The 19,033-nt window shown below is 40.0% G+C and overlaps 1 protein-coding gene across 1 annotated transcript in view; it reads right to left on the reverse strand.

The window, feature by feature from the left end:
• The window catches only part of dock11 (dedicator of cytokinesis 11), a 68,349-nt gene that overhangs the window by 39,854 nt on the left and 9,462 nt on the right, over nt 1-19,033 (reverse strand). Inside the window, exons 3-16 of the mRNA XM_073474975.1 lie at nt 18,114-18,203; nt 17,261-17,343; nt 16,358-16,424; nt 14,780-14,875; nt 13,455-13,589; nt 12,506-12,689; nt 10,401-10,480; nt 9,049-9,132; nt 8,664-8,804; nt 6,214-6,483; nt 2,229-2,351; nt 2,008-2,090; nt 847-969; nt 520-596 (exon numbers count right to left, since the gene is read on the reverse strand). Coding sequence (XP_073331076.1) covers nt 520-596; nt 847-969; nt 2,008-2,090; nt 2,229-2,351; nt 6,214-6,483; nt 8,664-8,804; nt 9,049-9,132; nt 10,401-10,480; nt 12,506-12,689; nt 13,455-13,589; nt 14,780-14,875; nt 16,358-16,424; nt 17,261-17,343; nt 18,114-18,203 — 1,636 coding nt within the window. The remainder of the gene's footprint in view (nt 1-519; nt 597-846; nt 970-2,007; nt 2,091-2,228; nt 2,352-6,213; nt 6,484-8,663; nt 8,805-9,048; nt 9,133-10,400; nt 10,481-12,505; nt 12,690-13,454; nt 13,590-14,779; nt 14,876-16,357; nt 16,425-17,260; nt 17,344-18,113; nt 18,204-19,033) is intronic.

Genomic DNA, 19,033 nt, shown 5'->3' on the forward strand with positions numbered 1-19,033 from the left:
ATCAACCAAAATCCTCTTTCCTTTTCTTCTCTTTATCCACATTTCCTTTGAGAACCCAAAAACTGACTTTCATTCACTGCCAGTCTGTATCGTTTGCATTCTAGGATCAGGAACATTTTCCTGCACGTGTTGTGAGGGAACCACAGGTTTGTTCATTGCACTTGTTATCATTGTTTTATGGTTATCTTGGTCATAAAGAAATTCAAGTTTCTTCTACTTCAGTTTTTGACATAATCTAGATTAGGTCAGCAGCAGTGAAAAAGGTGGAACTGCAGATGCTCAAGTGATCACAAGAAGGCAGGGCTTTTTCTTATCCAACAGCAGGCTCACAAAACTCACTACAGCAGATTACAATGAATGAATCTACAGCTACATGTGTGTGTTTTCCAGATTAGGCTCACAAAGCGACCTACTTTTAGTTTTTAACAGTCATTTAATATAAATAGCGTTTTTTTCTCTGTAGAAAGTATGAATGCAGGGATGTTAGGATCAAGGGAGTGTTTTGAAAAGACAACATACTTGAGAAGTCAGGTGGGACACACTCAATGGTGACATTCAATTGTCCAGGGATGGTCTGAAGCTTGCTCTTCTCAGGTCTGATGAGGAAAGAGATTCAAAATATGAAACAAAGTGCAGTCAGGTCTGAATAAAGGACTTATCGAAAATGTATAAAGTGCTTTTTATTGATTGGATGAGTTAAATCCTGAGTTGGCACAAAGGTTGTATGCTAAGCAATACCATTTGAAATACACATTCAGCAAAAGCATAAATGTGCACAGGCATGAGTGTTTTGAGCTACAGTAACCAAGCACACGCTAAAATAGCAGAAGAGCGGAGATGACTCACTTCCTGATGTCGGCCAGCAGCTTGATGATGTCATCAGTGGAGATTTTGCTGCTGTCCTGGCGGTAGAGAGGAGAAAACTTCCCATCCATGTCCAGGCTGCCCTGAGCATCTTTGAACACCTGCCTGGAAACAGATTGCACATGGCTACAGAGACCGGCTCATACAAACAGCCAAATATTCACATTTCTGATCAGGGTTATATGAATGTATCAGGCTAAAAATGATGGAGTTTTATGAAAAATCTCATGCTAGTTTAATGTAGTACAATCCATTTTCATCTGAAGGAAGTTAGACTGCACATATTTATTTCACTGCATCAGTATTACACCGGTTGTTACAACACAATATTGTGTTTATGAGCATAGCAACTTCACTCCTGTCTGTGTCTACACAGGATGCATTAAGGAGCAGTAGGAGTAGAGTCACCTGGGCCCAACATGAATCAGTGTCGTTACACTACATGGATAAAACGGGATGAAATAGATAAATAAAATGTGCTCTGGGTTGCGTTTCTGTTGACGGCCATGCAGCCTGTATAGAGAGGTAGACTGACTAAAATAGAAGTTTATCTGTTCCATTAGACCTGCCTGAAGCGGGCAACTTCTAGACACAGACTAACATGTCCTGTGTTTCAATTAAGCTTTTGGTCCATCTCAGAGGCATTTCTAGTTTGCTAAATGTAATATTTGTAATATCTTTGTAGCAAAATGATCATAACCCTTTTTTTCCACACCTACTCGAGACCTGTCAAAGTATATAGAGGATGTGTGACATTTATAGATATACATTTTAAATGAATAGACTTCAAGCTTTCTAAAATCCAATGCATTATTTTATAACCCTGATTCCAAAAAAGGTTGGAGACGTAAGTAATAAAAACAGAATGCAATGATTTTCATATCCTTTCCTAACCCGTATCCAATTGGATATGGTACAAAGACGAGATATTTAATATTCAAACTTTAATGTTTTTATAAATAAACACTCTTTATGAATTTAATGCCTGCAAACACACAAAATGAGCAGAACCAGTGTTTTTTTGGAATCAGGGTTATATTATGATGACATCTTTTATGCATTTGTATCAGGCCATTCCAAAGATGAATCCAAACAGATTCATTACTGGATAATATTTTGACTCATGGATTATTCCTGTCTTACTTGGCAGCCCAGGCGAATGGCATCCTGTACTGGCCCAAGCGTTGGCATGTCTGCTTGGCAGCTTTGAGCACCTTCTGAGCAGTCTGCAGGGACAGACAAACAGAAAAAACAAAATCAATACGGAAGAGAAAAGCCAGACATGTTCAACTGGAAAGCTTGCTGTTGTTTTTATTATGCATTTGTGTTTGAGTGATTTAATAAAAGAGTTCACGGAAGCGGACCTTGTTGATGTCGGAGGTCTTGACGTACGGCTCTGCACAGTGTGTGATGCCGTTCTGTAACACCTTCTCCACACGGGCCACCAGGAAGATATCTGCGTGAGGGTTGGTCACTGAAAAGATACCCTGGAGGATAGAGGGATAAATGGTATGAGGGTACACTACGTGATGTCATAGAGTATACAATATATGTGTATAAACACTGTCAGTGTCTTTCAATGCTCCTTCTCGGTTTTCTTTATTAGCAACATGAAGAGGAGAAATGATCACTTGACTGATACAAGAAACCACTTCATCCAAACCACCTGTTGCTCAAATCATCAGCAATTCAAACTTGAAATGTCGTGTCAGTCTTCATCAACTGCTTCTCTACAAGGCAAGTGCAGAGGAAGTGTCTGCTGTTAGCTGAAGGTTATACAGGAAAACCACATGGGGGCTTACATCTATTTTTGGTCAGATGGGCCTGTCTTTAAGCTCGTAGTGTCAGTTAACACAAACAACTCAAGTAGACAGAACTCAGACGAAAACATGCCGCTCATGTGCACATGTACAATTAAAAAAATAAATAAATAAATCGCCAGATGTTAGCGGGAGCAGAAACAAAAATGTAGACAGAAGAAGCAGGAAGTCATTTTGGGAACCATTAAAGTTTCAGCATAAGAACTGAAACCAAGCGAGCAGTTGCAACATCTAAGAAGCTAATGTAGCTTTACATCAAAATAGATGTAGATGTCACAAACGGTGCATTAATAATACACGTTAGAAGAGACTAGCGCAGTGCCAGTTAGACAGACACATTCACAGAACACCGCCTGTCTTCTCCCGCCTGCACAACCACAGGCAGCAGCTTCTGGTTTTCAATCTTTCACATTATAATTTGTTGTTTATAACTCACTGCCATGGATGTTGGGGGGGAAAAGCTCCACCACATCTCCTTAATATACGTGCTTAGACAAATGCATTAGGTTTGTGAATTATGTAATGAACTGGAATGGAGGCTGTGGCCTCCCAAAATCTGCTGATGCAGCGGAGAGATATGAGAAGAGGAGGTTCTGTCCTTGGACCACACCCAATGCACTGAAATTAAACTGTGGTCTGCCCAGCTATAATGGCACACTAATCACAGAGGTAGAGCCTGCTCTGTTTGTATGCACGTGTTTGTATGTGTGGGTGTGGATGACGTGTGTGAGTGTGTGTTCGGCTGGTGTGGAACTTTCACAGATGTTGGTTGGCAGAACGTAACATTAAGACCACAAATTAAACATACAGATGCTTTGAAAAGTTGTTTTTAAAATTTTTAAGCTCTGTTTTACCATGCATCCTGCCTCTGGTTGCTGCACTCTCTATTGCAAATACTGTTTCAGCTCTGAGTACTCTTCCCTATTCATCTTCTCACCATCAAGCTGTTTCTGTTTTCAATCTGTTGCTGTTAAAGCCCAGTCATGTCTCTTGTCAGGAAAATGGAAAGTGAGTGTCTAAGAACTTTTTATAACCTTACACCAGCTAATTTACAACAGGCTCCAGTCTTGCTGAGTGAGTTAATCGTATTAATAGGCCAAGCAGCCAGAGATGAGGAAAAAGACTGTGTGTGTGTGTGTGCGCGTGCTGATCTCACAGCACCTGCAGGAGTTTGTCGGAGCCAAGAGTAACACTCACACATGGGCATTACTCTTTCCTAAATAAACTCTGGACTTAAAACGCAGCAAAGAGAAGAGACAGAGCGATGACATCACCAAACACTGAGCTGAAAAAAGGTCTGAAATCACTTGCAAATGCGAGCTGAATGAGCTAAACTGAGGCCTCATGTGGATCCTCTCAGAGTTTTTAAAATGCTGGACACAGACCAAGCATTGTCTGGAGACACTCGCCATCTGGAAATACTACAATGGAATGAAAATTGAAAGCACAGCACTTTGATTAAAAAAGAGAGAAATCTATATGAAAGACACTATCATCACGCAGGGAATCCATCAACTGGTGACTCATCCCTTGTCCCCACTGAGGTCAGCTGCAGTCAGCATGGGAATGCTAAGCTATGTTACAGACACAAATAACAATTCGGCAGTCTGTCACCTCACTGAGCGGTCTAAGGCAGGAGCGAGGACAGCATCCAACCACAAGCTGATGAGGTTATATAGGGTGTGATGGTGACAATTCACAGTGAACTCTGGTTATTAATAGAGTACAGTCAGTGTGGTAAAAAGTAGCTACTTGAGTTAAAGTAAAGATATAATGTGAAAATATTACTTTTGTAAAAGTAAAAGTCACCCATACAAATAGCATTGAAGAAAAAGTCTTAAAGTATCTGATATTAAATGTACTAGAATTACAAATAAAAGTAAATTATACATATATTTACAAGTATGTATATACTGTATACTAAGAGTCAACTGATTATCAGCCTGGTCGATTATCAGATCCAATATTCAGCATTTTTCTGATTATTGGAATCTGTGTTTTGTTTTGTTTTGTTTTGTTTTGTTAATTTTTTTTAATCAACTGCTGATAAAATAAATTCATTTAAAAATGCACTACTTTGGCATGCAATCTGCAAAGCAACTAGTAACTAAACTTATCAAATAAATGTAGTGAGTAAAAAGTAAAATATTTTCCACCAAAATGTTGTAGAGTAGATGTATAAAGTAACAGAAAATGTAAATACTCAAGTGCTTCAAAAATGTACTTAAGTACATGTACTTAGTTAAATTCCATCACTGACTACATTTACTTGCAATACATTTGTATTACTATTTGTATTAATGCTTTTATTCGCTGTGTTTCAAAAGACTTCCGTTTTGAAAGTTCCTCTCAGGACAGATCACACAGGGTGGCTTCCTGTAAATATATGTAAACCTATGAACTACACAGATGTGCTTCAAAAAGTTGATTCACTAGTGTCTTTGGATGGACACAGAGATAAAAAGAACATGCTTTTACACAGTTTGATTTAGATTAATGGTTTCTCTTTTGTGTTTCCTACCTGTTACTGGTTTTGGTCTAGTTGTGTTTTATGTAGTAAAGTATATTAAAGCGGCTACAAGGGACTTTCATTTTTGTTGATTCTGGTGACTCCTGTGGACAAAAATGGCATGAGCACCACTGCCTCCTGTTGAAAGATATTGATCCGGCTAATGGGTGCATTTGTTTTGAAAGCGAGTAAATTACAGATGCAATGCATTTTTAATACTATGTTTCATTTTTGATTTGGATATTAAATTGAGACTGTTTCATAACCCATTAAAAACTCCTTGTAGTACGTTTTAGATGCCTTAAGAAACTGCCAAAAAGCAATAAGAATAACTCCAGAGGCTGAGTTATTGACACTGAAGAACCGATTCTAATTTCCAGCCACTTCCTCATGTGAGAAAAGAGCAGCTCAAAAAAAAAAAAATGTTGAGCCAGTTTCAAATAAGTAAAACCCACATCAGCAAAACCTCTAACCCAACAGGATGACAGGGCTGCCAAAACTCTGGCTAATAAGTGAGCTGCAGCACCAGAGTCCATGTGACTTTCATTTATAATTGAACAGCAAATAGCTAAACAAACCTAAAATGCAACACAGCAAATTCTGGTATTATGTAGACTGGAGAAACGTATTAGCTCGACTAGACATTTGCCTTAAAAGTTTATGTAAATGCATAATTACTATCATCTTTTATATCAATCTAATAATCTTGTTAATCACATCAAATGTGCTATAGTTTTAAGAGTGTATCTGTATTTTCTGCCATTTTATTTGATATTATCATGAATATGAATGATGAATTGATGTTATTTTGAATCAGTTTGTGTTTTTTGTTTTTCCAGAAGAAATAGATGTCAAAAGATGTTTCACAAAGGATGGAACATTGTGTTGTTCACACCTTGATTTGTATGAATGACACAAGAATGATTCAGGTTTCACACCCATTTCCGACTGTTGACTCTCAGTGAGTCAGGTAAAGTCATTTCCTCAATCAAACAGCTTTGTCTGCAGTCGGGTGTCTACCTGTGTGGGGAAGCGCAGCAGAGCCTCTGACACCCTCTGAAGAGCAGGCAGGCCGTTCCCTTTCCCTGAGTCTCCGTTCACCATGACTCCACCTCCCCCTCCTCCGCCTCCTCCTCCGCCCTCTGAGTCCGATGAAGGAGAGAGCTGGCCTGAGGCGTCGGTCAGCATGTCCCTGACGCAGGGCGGGTTGAGGTCAATGTGGAAGTCGGCCGAAATCTTACAGCTCTTTGAGACGTCAAAGAGAGCAAGGCTGATGAAGAATGGTTCCACCTGGGGTTCAGCAGAGAGACGGTTTAAGGGCTTTTTCACACTAGAACACATCAGCTAGGGTTTATAATATACCTGGACTCATTTACTGTTTATCACATTTCACACTAGATTTATTTAGATTAATCCCTCCATTAATTCACCATTTTTTCAGAACTTTATGATTATACATCAGATGACCCCAAGTTAACATGCTCATTGCATATTTGCTAAGCAGTTTGATGTAATGCAAAAATTACTTACAAGCACAAAATGTTTGGATGCACTAACACTTTATATTGGGATACACATATTAACCAATAATTAGTTACTTATTAGCATGAATATTAGTGGCATACTGGCACTTAATCAGTCATTGTAAAGCACTTATCAATGTCTTCTTCTGCATGACCTTATTCTACAACTACTAGGCCATTAACTAAGAGTTTTCCCACATTGATAACCTCCTAGTGACTGCTTATTGATCGTAAGTCAGAAAGCTGTTGTACATTTATTATGATCTTAATGTGCTTTTTAAGGTGGTACCACAAAAAGAGTCATTCTCCCTTAATAACACTTCTTAAATATGGTCTATTCTTATGTTGCAAAACACAAAACTACAGTGTTAATAACTCTAAAGTAGGTCTTTCTAACTCAGAGCATGTTCCCCATTCTAAAGTGAGGACATCCTTATATAACTAATTCACTAGTAGAATAATCTGTGTGGGTTAATGAGTGTCAAACAACAAGTGAATGTAATGAGGAAGGCCTCATTCTAGAATGTGGAACATATTCTGAGTTAGAAAGTGTAAATTTGACATTATGAACACCTGTAGTTTTGTGTTTTGTGACATAAGATTCTTAATTTATCTACCTATCTTGCTATCAGCAAGAAATCAGGAGATCATTGAAGGAAAACTTTGTCCTAATAGTTGTAGAATATGTTTATGCAGAATAAGACATTAATAGGTTCTTTATAATGACTAATAAAGAGCTGATATGCTTCTAATATGCAAACCAATAAGCAATTAGTTAATGGTTAATACAGAAAATCAAAACAATAGACACACCTGCAATAGACACCTGCAACATGACACCTTAAAGGTCATTGTGTCTCGAATCTGTTTAAAACCTGCGTCCGCCTGCATTAAGAAGCTGAATAAAGTAACTATAATATTAACATTCGTATGACTTACAATCAAGAGTTTTAATCTGCCACAACAGTAAATTGAGCCTAAGTATGTAGGAATAAATACTAAATAAACACTGAATAATGTAAATACTTTCTCTGTAACAGACTCCACTACTATTAGTTCACCCCTAGTTTGGAAGCAAATGTTGGTTCCACAGCAGTGCCGCCCACACAGTTTTGAATGTCTGAGTGCACTTATGCCAGGCTGAACGGTTCCTGCATGATGGACAAGCCTCGGTAAATCCAATGAACATTGAACCTATCGAAGACTGTGGAGGGAAAGTGGGGGAGGAAGAAGGGGAGGGAAAGAGAGCGCATGCTGCTTCCAGACCACAAAAATGACTCAGTTCAGCTCTCCCAGCAGCCCCTTTAATGCACCAGCAAGCAGCAGGAGGAGGAGGTCTAACTCAATGTTTTATGATTACAGCAATCTACTCTGACAAAGGCGGCGCTCACACAAACTGCTGCCTCATGCTGCCAGGAGCACTTCACTGATAACATACTCAAGACATTTCCATATTCAGACTGACTTCTTACATAAGCTTAAGTCATGAATCATTTAGAGCCACAAAGTTTAAAGCTTGTAGCTTCTAGATTTTTCTTAAAACGTAAAACGATGTAGCAACATCAGTGTGTAGAACTGCTTTAATATAAGTACTTAATATATTTTGTTTTTACACTGATTGTATCCTTAACTAAATGAGAGGCTGCAACATCTAATTGTGTTATCCTCTTTTGGCCCGGTTACATCCATTGCCTCCAGACCAGCCAACATGAATAATGAAGGTGTTTTAACTGGGGCAGCACAGCAGAGGGTGAGGAAGGTGAAAGTTGTGTGGTGTGAAAAGGAAAACCTTACTTTTTTTAAACTAGTTTTTATTTATTTCATGGGTATTTGGTTATCTATTTTTCTATGAAAAGTGTGGTAGCACTTTGTAAAGCACAAAGTAACAGGGGATAACAGAAGAGTCATATAAGGAGAATATAAACTGGAAGTAAGGTGATGACATACGTTGGTGAGGACGCCGTCACCCTTCTCGCTAACGCAGCCCTGAAGACTGAAGGTCAGGTCATGGCAGCTGACCACGATTCGACGGCCAAAACGCTCCTCGAATGGCTTCACATCTGGCTCGATGCCTGAGAAGTCCAGCCTCTGGTTACCAGACAGGAGGGAGGAGAGGAGCGAAGAGGGAAGCAGGAGACATGAATGCAGGGAGATTAACAACAAGAGAAGATTGATTCAGTTGAAAGGAGAGAGGATGTTTGAGGAAAAGGAGAAGGAAACAGTATAAATGGTGGAAAAGGGAGGGGAGATCAAATAGTCTGAATCAATAGTGAAATAAATAAATCAGAGGACAACCATGTGTATAAAGAAGCATCTTCTAGCTACAGTGTACCTGTGTCTCGGGATCCAGAGAGTAAAGCTTTTGCCTGCATTCATTTCTGTTGATCTTATTGAGCTGGTCCGTCTCCCTGGCGTACTGCACACACACACACACACACACACACACACACACACACACAAGAAGAATGTAAGTGAATTAAAAATGGGACAATATAACCTGGTTTTAACACAAAAGTAATATTTCACACAATATCAGTCTGAGGACTGAGCTTCCTGTGTTCCAGTGTTTTAAGACAAGTAAGACAGAGAAGGAGATAAGCCGTCAACAGACCCAGACAGAGAAAGAAGGGCGTCTAATGGAGACAAACAAATCAAACCCTCAGGTCACGGTAAGAGCCCTAATCCATCTCCTTCCCCTTGTTTCTCCTCTGACTGTGACCAGCCTGCAGGCAAACTCAAATGATCTTTTGCGTGGAGAGGGAAAAAAGCTGTGCTGGAGTGGCCCAGAGCAAACGGAGTGAAACAGCAGCACAGAGCACAGAGGGCTTTGTTGTCTGTCTGGGTTTACAGGCATATTAAAACGGCCTGGTCCTCTGTGGAATAAACACTGCTGTTCTCAGGCTGAGAAAATGGACTCAGACACATAGAGTCCAACAAAAGAGCTGCTCCTCTAAGATTTATAAACAAAGGATTTTATAAACATGCTCTGGTACAAAAGCTCATTTTTCTGTTGATTTTTTTTATATATCATCTGCACCAACTGTGTAGTGACAGGCACAACAAAAAGTATAAATAAATAACAAAATAATAATAATATAATAATACAAATAACAACAACAATGATAATAATAATAATAATAATAATAATAATACAAATAATAGTACAAATAATAATAATAATAATAATAATACAAATAATACAAATAACAATAATAACAATAATAATAATAATAATAATAATAATAATCCACAAGGGATGTAGACATATCAGGTACAAAAAATTACACATTTGAAATGTGAAATCTCAAAAAGTTTCTGTAAATCGATGCCAATCAGACTGAACCCATCATGACGTCATCTACTGTTCTGTGGACTACTGTTTTTAAGCCACAAATTTTGCATTACGGCCATCGCCATCTTGTTCTTTAGAACCGTATTTTACTCAAAATGGTACCAGAATTTTCTGAACATTATGCTGTATTGAATAAGACTTCACACTAGTGATTGATGCCAAAAGCTCATTAAGAAACTGTTTACTGAGGGAATAAATCAAGTGAGAATTAGGGTCATTTTCTTATAAGCTTACGTACAATCAGACTTCCTTTGAAACCGCTGGAGTGGCTCTGTCCATTTTTTAGTCAACGGCCGTAATTAGCTAATCTACAGTCGATCCATTATTCATACCTTCACAAGTTCGGGGTGTAAGCTCCTCCCCAGGCTCTCCAGCAGGCTCTCACCTTTACCCTGGCTGGTCGTGTCGTCATCTGATTGAACAGGACATGAATAAAGTTGATCAGAATGCACAGAAACCCAGTGAGACAAGAAATCACTCCATTGCAAATCAGGTCCAATAAAGCTCTGCCCATTCACTATTTCCTTAATGACTCCCTCAGTGGCTATCTGAGCTACACTAATATCTTACAGTCTACTGGCCATATTAAGAAGAGGCCATTCAGCTATTCTGCTGACTCCCAGGTGATGGGACTGAGTGAACTCTCCATCTTTCTGGACGGCCTCCCACTCGCTCATCAGCATCTTGGAGATTTGTGACCAAGCTAGGCCTATTTGGTTTCACTAGAACGTTCTCAGGAGAGTATATTTTTATATAAGAAAAAAATGGCCCAGAGATGCTGGCAAGACGTACGCAAACTGCATAAAAGTGCTGGCATTTGTCCACAGTTCAGGACAAGCGTGAGTTCAGCAATTCACCGTTAACTGCCCCCTAAAGAAACACACACTTGAGGGAATTTGGGAGCAAAACTAAGGAGCGCAAACTAACAAATATACTGGAGCAGCTGGAAAAAGATTTCTGGGCTTTGAGTTACTTGAATCTGCACAGCTGAACATCTTTTAGAAGAATTTATGCCAGATGCAAGCATTTTTACAGCACTTCGATCTCTCTACTGGCAGCAACTATTGGAATAGTGTTGAGCATATTTATTGCCTATGTATAATTGTAATATGGAAGCCATTAACATGTCATAACACAGAACTCAGACTTAAATTCAGGGGCGTTTTGGACTCCCTCCACTGCCAGGGAGGAGTGATTACTAACACTGAACAATGCTAAAACAGGGTCAGTTGAAACATGCTATTAGTATCATAGCCAGATGGACTATGACTGTACAGGGACTGTTCAAAATGACTGTAGATAATAGGTTGACTGAAAGGTGATCCAGGCACGTGTGTATTCCAAGTATATTTTATTATGTTTATGTGTTTTATAGAGCGCCCAAAAGTCATATTCAGTAAATGTAAAGGTAAAAATTAAAAATACCATAAATGTACTTAAGAATCCAAAGTACTTTTTTCAGCAAATAATGTACCTAAGTGGAGTGGAGTAGAAGTATAAAGTAGCAGACAATGGAAATCCTCAAGTAAAGTGTAAGGTCGCCCAAGTCTACCTTGACCTGTAGTAATTATGGTGATGAACATGTTTTATTGTGTAGTCTTTTGCCATAATTTTAATTACCATGATTACCAAACGTATCAGGAGCCTATGGTCGGGGATCATTAATGGACACGGATCATTCATATGGACAGCTATTATTTTTATTTTTTTCTCCTGGCAATGTGTTAAATGGGGGAGAGGGGAAATGTCGCAAGAGTTGACGCGTGCGGCGGGTGGAGACGGCAGAGTTTTGGAGGACGTGGACAGCAGCATTGTCCAGTGGATCTCCTCAGGATATTCAAAACGAAACCGAAGCTGGATTATAATATACCACTGGAGTACTGCAGGCTTTAGACTTACGGCGGCTTGCCACGCGTCCACCTGGCAAGGTAGTTTTCTTTTGATACTTTCCTTTTGGAACTAATTCTTTCTTGGACTCTTTACATTGGATTTTGGACATTTGAACTGTGGGGATTTTTCGGGGTTATTGTGGGTTTATTGGCGAAATGTTTGATTGTATTGCGGTGTGCCTCTTTCCTTTTGTTTGGTGTGTGTGTCCGGGTCGGACATAATTTAATTTATTCTCTGTTAATACAGTGTAAGGAATCTAACCTCCTGTGTGTTTTCGTTTCTTTATAATTTATTCCGTCATTTTCATAGCTGTAAGGGAGAGATTTGCTATTTAATTTTGGGGGGTTTAAATTAGTTTTCGGCCAGCCGGTAGTGACCATTAGCTGCATTTATCAGGTCCGCCCGTCCTCTAAGAATTTGCGTTGTACTTTTCCTTTGAGTGTTAATAGTTGAGGGAGATTGTTACAAAAGTACAAGTGCCTCAAAACTGTACTTGAGTATAATACTTGCGTAAATGTACTTCAGATATAGGCATGGTCTGACTCACCCAGGGCACCGTCCAACGTCTCTGCACCATTCCTCCTGTCCTGGCTGGCATCAGTGCTGCCCTGCAGAGCCTGTTTCAGTGTGACCACCCACTCCTCCATCTCTGCTTCACTGTCTGCAGCCAGGAAGTGGCTGTAGCGGTCTTGCATCTTCAACTCGAAGCCATTACGCCGCATCTTAGGGCTCTGATGGGAGAAGAGTTATTGTATTTTATTGCATATGTTTAAAATGTTTTGTTTTATCTTGTTCCCCAACAAAACACTCTCAATGGATAAAAGGGCATCCCATATTCGGGAGTACTTTTATCCTTTAGCTTATGTAAGTACAGTCTACTTCTGACCAAACACCTCGCAACAGCTTTTTGCTTGCACAGTGCTTCAGATGGATTTTAACATACAGGGTCCTCACGACAAACTTGTTGTTGAAAGCAGCGTGAACACAAAGTCTTTCGGGTGCAGAACATGCTGCACACGTCAACCCACCATACTCCACAAGCTTCCTCATTAAACCCACTAGCCGGAATGAGTCTCCTCACTCCTCTCATTCATCTTGTGAATGTGTTCATCACACTGAAAGCTTCCTGGCAGCCTGTCCGCTCAGTGCAGACCTGAACGAGGTACCAGCCTGTGCCATGAGCCAACAGCAGCAGCCCCCTCATAATCTGCTAGGACCGGACTTTTCTGCCCAAGACGGTGGAATGCAGTAAATCTATTCAATCAAAGCAGCTAAAGTCCCCTGGAGCGTGGCGAGACTAGGAAACACATTGACTTTCACGAGGGTGAGAGCTTGTGCCAAGAACAGAAAACTCACTGTTGGCACAGATACACCAGGGGAGTTTGATTAAACAAACAGTATGGTATATTGAAAGCTTAAGTGTTGGTCAAACTGTTATTGCCGTATTCTCAGCTGTGCATTTGATGTTTCTTTGATTTTATTTCCAGCCCCTGTACCTGAATAACATCTATGCATGAGTCCAGGTAGATGGATCCTTTGGTATCCTTGCAGTTCTTCTCATCCTTGTAGGAGTTGAGGATGTAGGAGCCGTCAGGGAGCTGAGACAAGTAGAAGTATCTCCTTTTGAACACCTGTAATTCACAGCAGTGGAGAGCAAGTCAGGCAGCTTCATATCTAAGTACAAAGAAATTGTAATCAGGAATGCAGCGATTAACCAACTTCACTATTAACCACGGTTTAAAATTCTTTAAATGTAAAGGCTCAGCTACACCGAGTGTTTCTGCTCTCACTTAAAAAGGGACATTATGCTACATTATGCTTCTATGAACCACGGTTGAACAGTAGTTCAAATTAAACAAACATAGACAATTGCCAGTGCAATTGGCAGACTGCAGGCGAGATGAAAATGAACCTCGTGCGACAGCTTAAAATGTCATGCAGCAAAAACGTCAGGTAATTCACTCATGCTGTCACGTAATCTCCTCAAAGATGTAACACATACATAACAGATGTTTCACTTTCCTTTCTGGCTTACCAACACTGCACTTTGGCATGACTGTTTTTAATTCACTTTATTATTTGGTTAAAATGCAGCACCTGTTAAAAACTAAAACCAAAGCTTACAAACCAAAATGTAATAAAACCCCTTAATAAAAATGTTCATGTGATTTTATACACATCCACAGCGTTATGACACAAATTAATGCATTATAATGTGAAACTGTGAAATCAGGATTTTGTCCCTCTAGCTATAATCAAACCATCAACATCTATAATCATTGTATTCCTACTTAGAGAACTACACTGTGAAATATGGCTTAAATACATTTGATATTACCTAAATTTATGTTGGATTTACTCTCCTGGTTGGAGGAAAGATGCTGCACTGTTAACAACTTTACTAGATGTTTCTGACCACCCTATCATTTATGTCTATGCCTCTTTTCTTATTTTTATATTTACAACACTGCTTTCACTGCAGTGCATTTATGGTATTTGTCTTATTTTATAAAGCACCATTGAAAAGTGCAATAGCAGATTTCTGATATCAAATATTAAAGATGTAAATGTTGATGTTAGTGTAAATGTAGGCAATGATGAAAGTCCTGATTATATTATACAGTACAGTATGATGGGATAGAACAATGCAGAAGCTGATAAAGAAAAGTGTAGTTTTAATGGTGCACCAGTCATGCAGGAGAACAAAGAGTTGCCACGTCTCTGTAGCTCTGCTGTGAACCCAACGATTTTTGCTGTTGTTGTGTCATTTGTTGCTGTTATGTTGTGTGGATAACAGACAGGAGGTCTGCTGGTGACTCACCCTCATGGAGACAGACAGGCTGCTGTTGATGTTGGCTTTCTGAAGCCAGCCCTGCTTCATGATGCCTCCCCTCTGGGAGCACAGCGACGCTGAGTCCTGACAGAAAGACATAAAAACAGACATTGGGAGTCAATCAAGACAGTTGCATGTTATAATGCAGGTTAATTCAGGTTAATGGCTCTAACATATTAAGCATCACTGTGCTTCTAGACAGCAGACAGTCTCAACAGCTTAATGTTATAGTCAATTTTTATTGCCATATCTGCATGAAACATTCATATTTTTTCTGACAAGCAGCTGGTTGTGAGAAATGTTCACTCGTCACAGTTAAAGTAAATTAAAATAATTAATCAATTCTAATCATATACTGTCAGCCAAACGGTGCATGTCTTTGATTTCCCATCATAATTCAGCCTCCATCCTGTCAGTATAGCCATTCTATCTCATATAACTATCATGGGACTATTAATCAGCTTGACAGAAAACACAAACATTCATCACAAGGGAATACGATACTCTGATACGCACATAAAAACCACCAATACGTCTGCCCACTTGGGAGGAATTCACAGTACGAGGCAGCCTAATTAGCTTAATGTAAGCCTGGAACATGACACGCATATCATGACATCAAGTGAAAAAGGGGCGTTTGTGCACAGTGGCGATGAGCCTCATCACACTGAAGTGGCATTTTGTCCTCTGAGTGTCAGGCCTCCTCCTCTATCTCCAGCCTTGTCCTATAATCTAATTGGCTGGCTGCTCTCTCTTCCCACAGCTTCCATACTTCTCTCAGACAACTGACAGCAGCCACTATGTATACACACCCCACCACACCCTCATATCAGGAATGGTAGCATACTTAGCACTGTCACCTAATGTATAATTGCCCTGACTTCATTATTATGGATTAACTGTTATGGCTCAGTGGATGGATATGTGAGATCAGATAAAGGGCACAGAAAAACTAACATTTATGGTTGTTTATATGCATGTGTGTTTTCTCTTTCTCTTCTTAAATATTTGCCATCACAGCCAGAATTGATTGTGCAGAGGTAATGGAACAGTAGCACTGGTCATTTCAAGGAGTAATAGAGCCCTCACAGTCCTGGCAGCACAGCAGCATTCATTCTCCGTCAATTAAACCCTCTCTGTCTAAGTTTATCTGCATCCGGCATAAGGCCTGGGAGGAGGATCGATGAGGGCTATTTATAGGACATATAAGGTCTGCTGGTTTCTCTGCTCCACACTCAGTCTCTGAGGGGTCACACTGCTGGTCGGACTGAAGGACTGACGGACCATAAGTCACATTGAATCTTCCAGCACAATTACCAGTTCAAAGGCAGCGCTGTGTGCTTACATTTTCAGGCATGTTGAAGGAGCCAAATTTGTGTCCTACCTATATGATTCAGAAAGACTGAAGGGATCTTTGTCATTTCCAAGCAAGGTTTATTGCACATCACAACTAGTATGGTGCATCTGTCCACGATGGGCCCAGTGAGTCAATAGCAGACCACTCATCCTCACTGCAGTCGGTGATCAATGTCTGTGATCTAACGCCACTCGGACCCCTCTACTCACCTCGTCTTTGGCGTCTTCATCGATCTCGAACACGTGAGCCGGCAGCTTGTCTGTCTTCAGGCCTTTGCTATGAAAAGACAGTGAGAGGGGGTCAGCAGTCTGCAATAAATCAGCCCCCTCCCGACTGCATTTCCCCTGTGGTGAGGTCTGCTATCTCTCTACATCTTTACTCTTTGTAAAGCAGGCAACAAATCACTGCCCTGATCTACTCATCTTGCACTGTCTCCTTTGCTACATTCTGTATGTGCTGTATTGGATAGTAAATCTTATATAGGGATGCACCGATACATGCTGGTAATATTTGCTTTGAATGGCAGTGGCTGATGTTTATCTTTTGTGTCATATTTTAAGCAGGTACATTTATGAGCTACTGGCTCGTGACATTGCTGCCATCAGTTTGTAAAGCTATATAAATACTTCCAATTATTGTGTAGTATCGGCCCACTTTAACAATCAGTGCATTCCCAAATTCTCGTGCCAGCTTGTCCGTTCTTGCATTACATTTATATTTTCTGGACTTTTCAGGGTACTTGGAGAATACTATTACACATTCATCTCTTTCACTCCAATTTAGAGTTCAAGTGAAGTTTGCTGTGCTAAAAATAATATGGAAGGAAGCTTTATCACCATTTACATATAAATTCATAACATCTGGCCTGCACCTGTTATGTTGTAGAGGGAAATCTGGCTGAACTCTGTAGTACCAGAGTTGTATTAATACACAGGAACAGTGATTCACTGCATGTCGTCATCCAGCAGAGAGCCATGTGAGCAGAGTAAATCTCTTGTACATGTTTAGCAATCCAGAACTGCGATGTTGTTTTGCACAGACTCTGATCCCTAACCTCTACATTTTCTCATTTTTTTATCTGTCAAAGTGTTTTTTTTTCTTATATTCCTTACCTTGGCAACATGCGGAAGTCACCAGAGTAAGCCTCATATTTGTAGTTGATGACATGCCAGTCGGTGTTGTACTTCTTGATGCACTGCCAAACAGGTCAAAACAGAGAGCTGGATTAGGGGCAGCAGAGACACTCAAATATAACAAGCATGGCATATGAGCAAAATGACAGAAACCAAGCAGGCGGACTGTGACTCATGGAGGAGGACGCAGCCCTCGGTTCCCTTTTCTGGGGAAAATATTCCAGATTGATATGACTCGTTTATGAACTCAAAATAAGTCTGCCAAGTAGCAGAAGTAGTCACCACTGCCCTGCTGATTTCTCTTTGGTATCACTCACAATGTTTTTTCATTTTACATATTGCTTTTTATTCAGTGTGAAACTGCGAGCAGAAAGTCAGCTGAAAGGATCTTTGTTCAATAGAAGCTGAGTAAGCCTAAGGTCTGTTTTAACAATCCCTGTGTCAGTTGTTTCCATGCTGTATCACAGTCATGAGAGCTGGCTGAGGAACACAGATTCAGATGCCTGGCAGAGCAGCAGAGTAGATCCACATCATGCCAGAAGGTTTTCATCGCTAGTACGATATATCATAGGGGCAGCATGATGCAAGTGTGAAGTCATCAAGAAATCATAATTTATGCTAGGAAAGCATTTTATTCACTGCTTTTTAGCAAGCAAAAGTCATATTACTGAGAAGATTTAATGGCGACTATTAACACTAGCCCATTTTTTCACTGCAAAATTAAACTTTTTTATTTTTTTAGAAAGGACTGGACACAATCGCTACAAGCATGCCATCTGATACAGAGTGGGGACTAAGCCATATACATAATGGGACTGCTAGGTTGCCGTACCTCTTTGGCAAACAGACTCCTGGCCTCCCGCTCAGCATTCTGAGGCACTGAGGGGGCAACAGTCCTCCTCTGCCGAGAGATCTGGGACTCCTGCACACACACAAGTCAAAAACAAACATGTATACATGAAATGTTGGTCATGACAGCTCTTTATATTCTCATCAAATAGTAGCACAGCAGGAAACCACAAACAAAGAGAAAGTAAATGAGAGAAAACAGAAGTCAGAGATGCAAAGAAATAGATGAGTGTCAAACGAGTGTCTCAGGATCAGGGGAAAAAAACAGACAAGGAGCGAGACGTGCCTCTAAACAAAACCACATGTGTTTGAAGCAGCGGCAATAAATCCAGAGCAGAGCTACCTGGCTGGATTGGATTTGACCGGTCGGACTGACCCGTAAATAACTGAGTCTGGTGTGCTGGGAGAACAGTGATTAATGACGGGAAACCTTTCTTTAGAAAAGGATATTTTATAGCTCTTTGTTCCCATTTGGCTCAGACAGTTTTACAAGAAACAAGCCGCTGATTTGACTGTTTACTGTGGAGATCTCAGCACAGGTGTGTTGAGCATGAGACTCTGTATTTAACCTTCAAATTACTGGCTGCATTTGGATCAAGTGATGCAGGAGAAAAGTTTGGATCCAGTATTGATTCTGCTTCCAAGTAATAGAGACAAATACATTTTACAAGTCAAGAGGAAAAAAAGAAGACACAGAATGTAGATTTTTTTAAACCAACAGTTTAACCCACCGATTGTATAAAATAGACAGAGCTTCAGGGTCTGAAAGTGCCTTAAACATGCATTCTTTCAAATGGCCAGCGTTGGGCAACTCCACCGGTCTCAAAAAGAAGTCAGATTATATGTAGGTTTCTGAGAAAATGACCCTAGTTCTCACTTGATTTACCACCTCAGTTAACAGTT

This window comes from Pagrus major, chromosome 10, assembly GCF_040436345.1.
Source record: "Pagrus major chromosome 10, Pma_NU_1.0".
NCBI classification, from domain to species: Eukaryota; Metazoa; Chordata; class Actinopteri; order Spariformes; family Sparidae; genus Pagrus; species Pagrus major.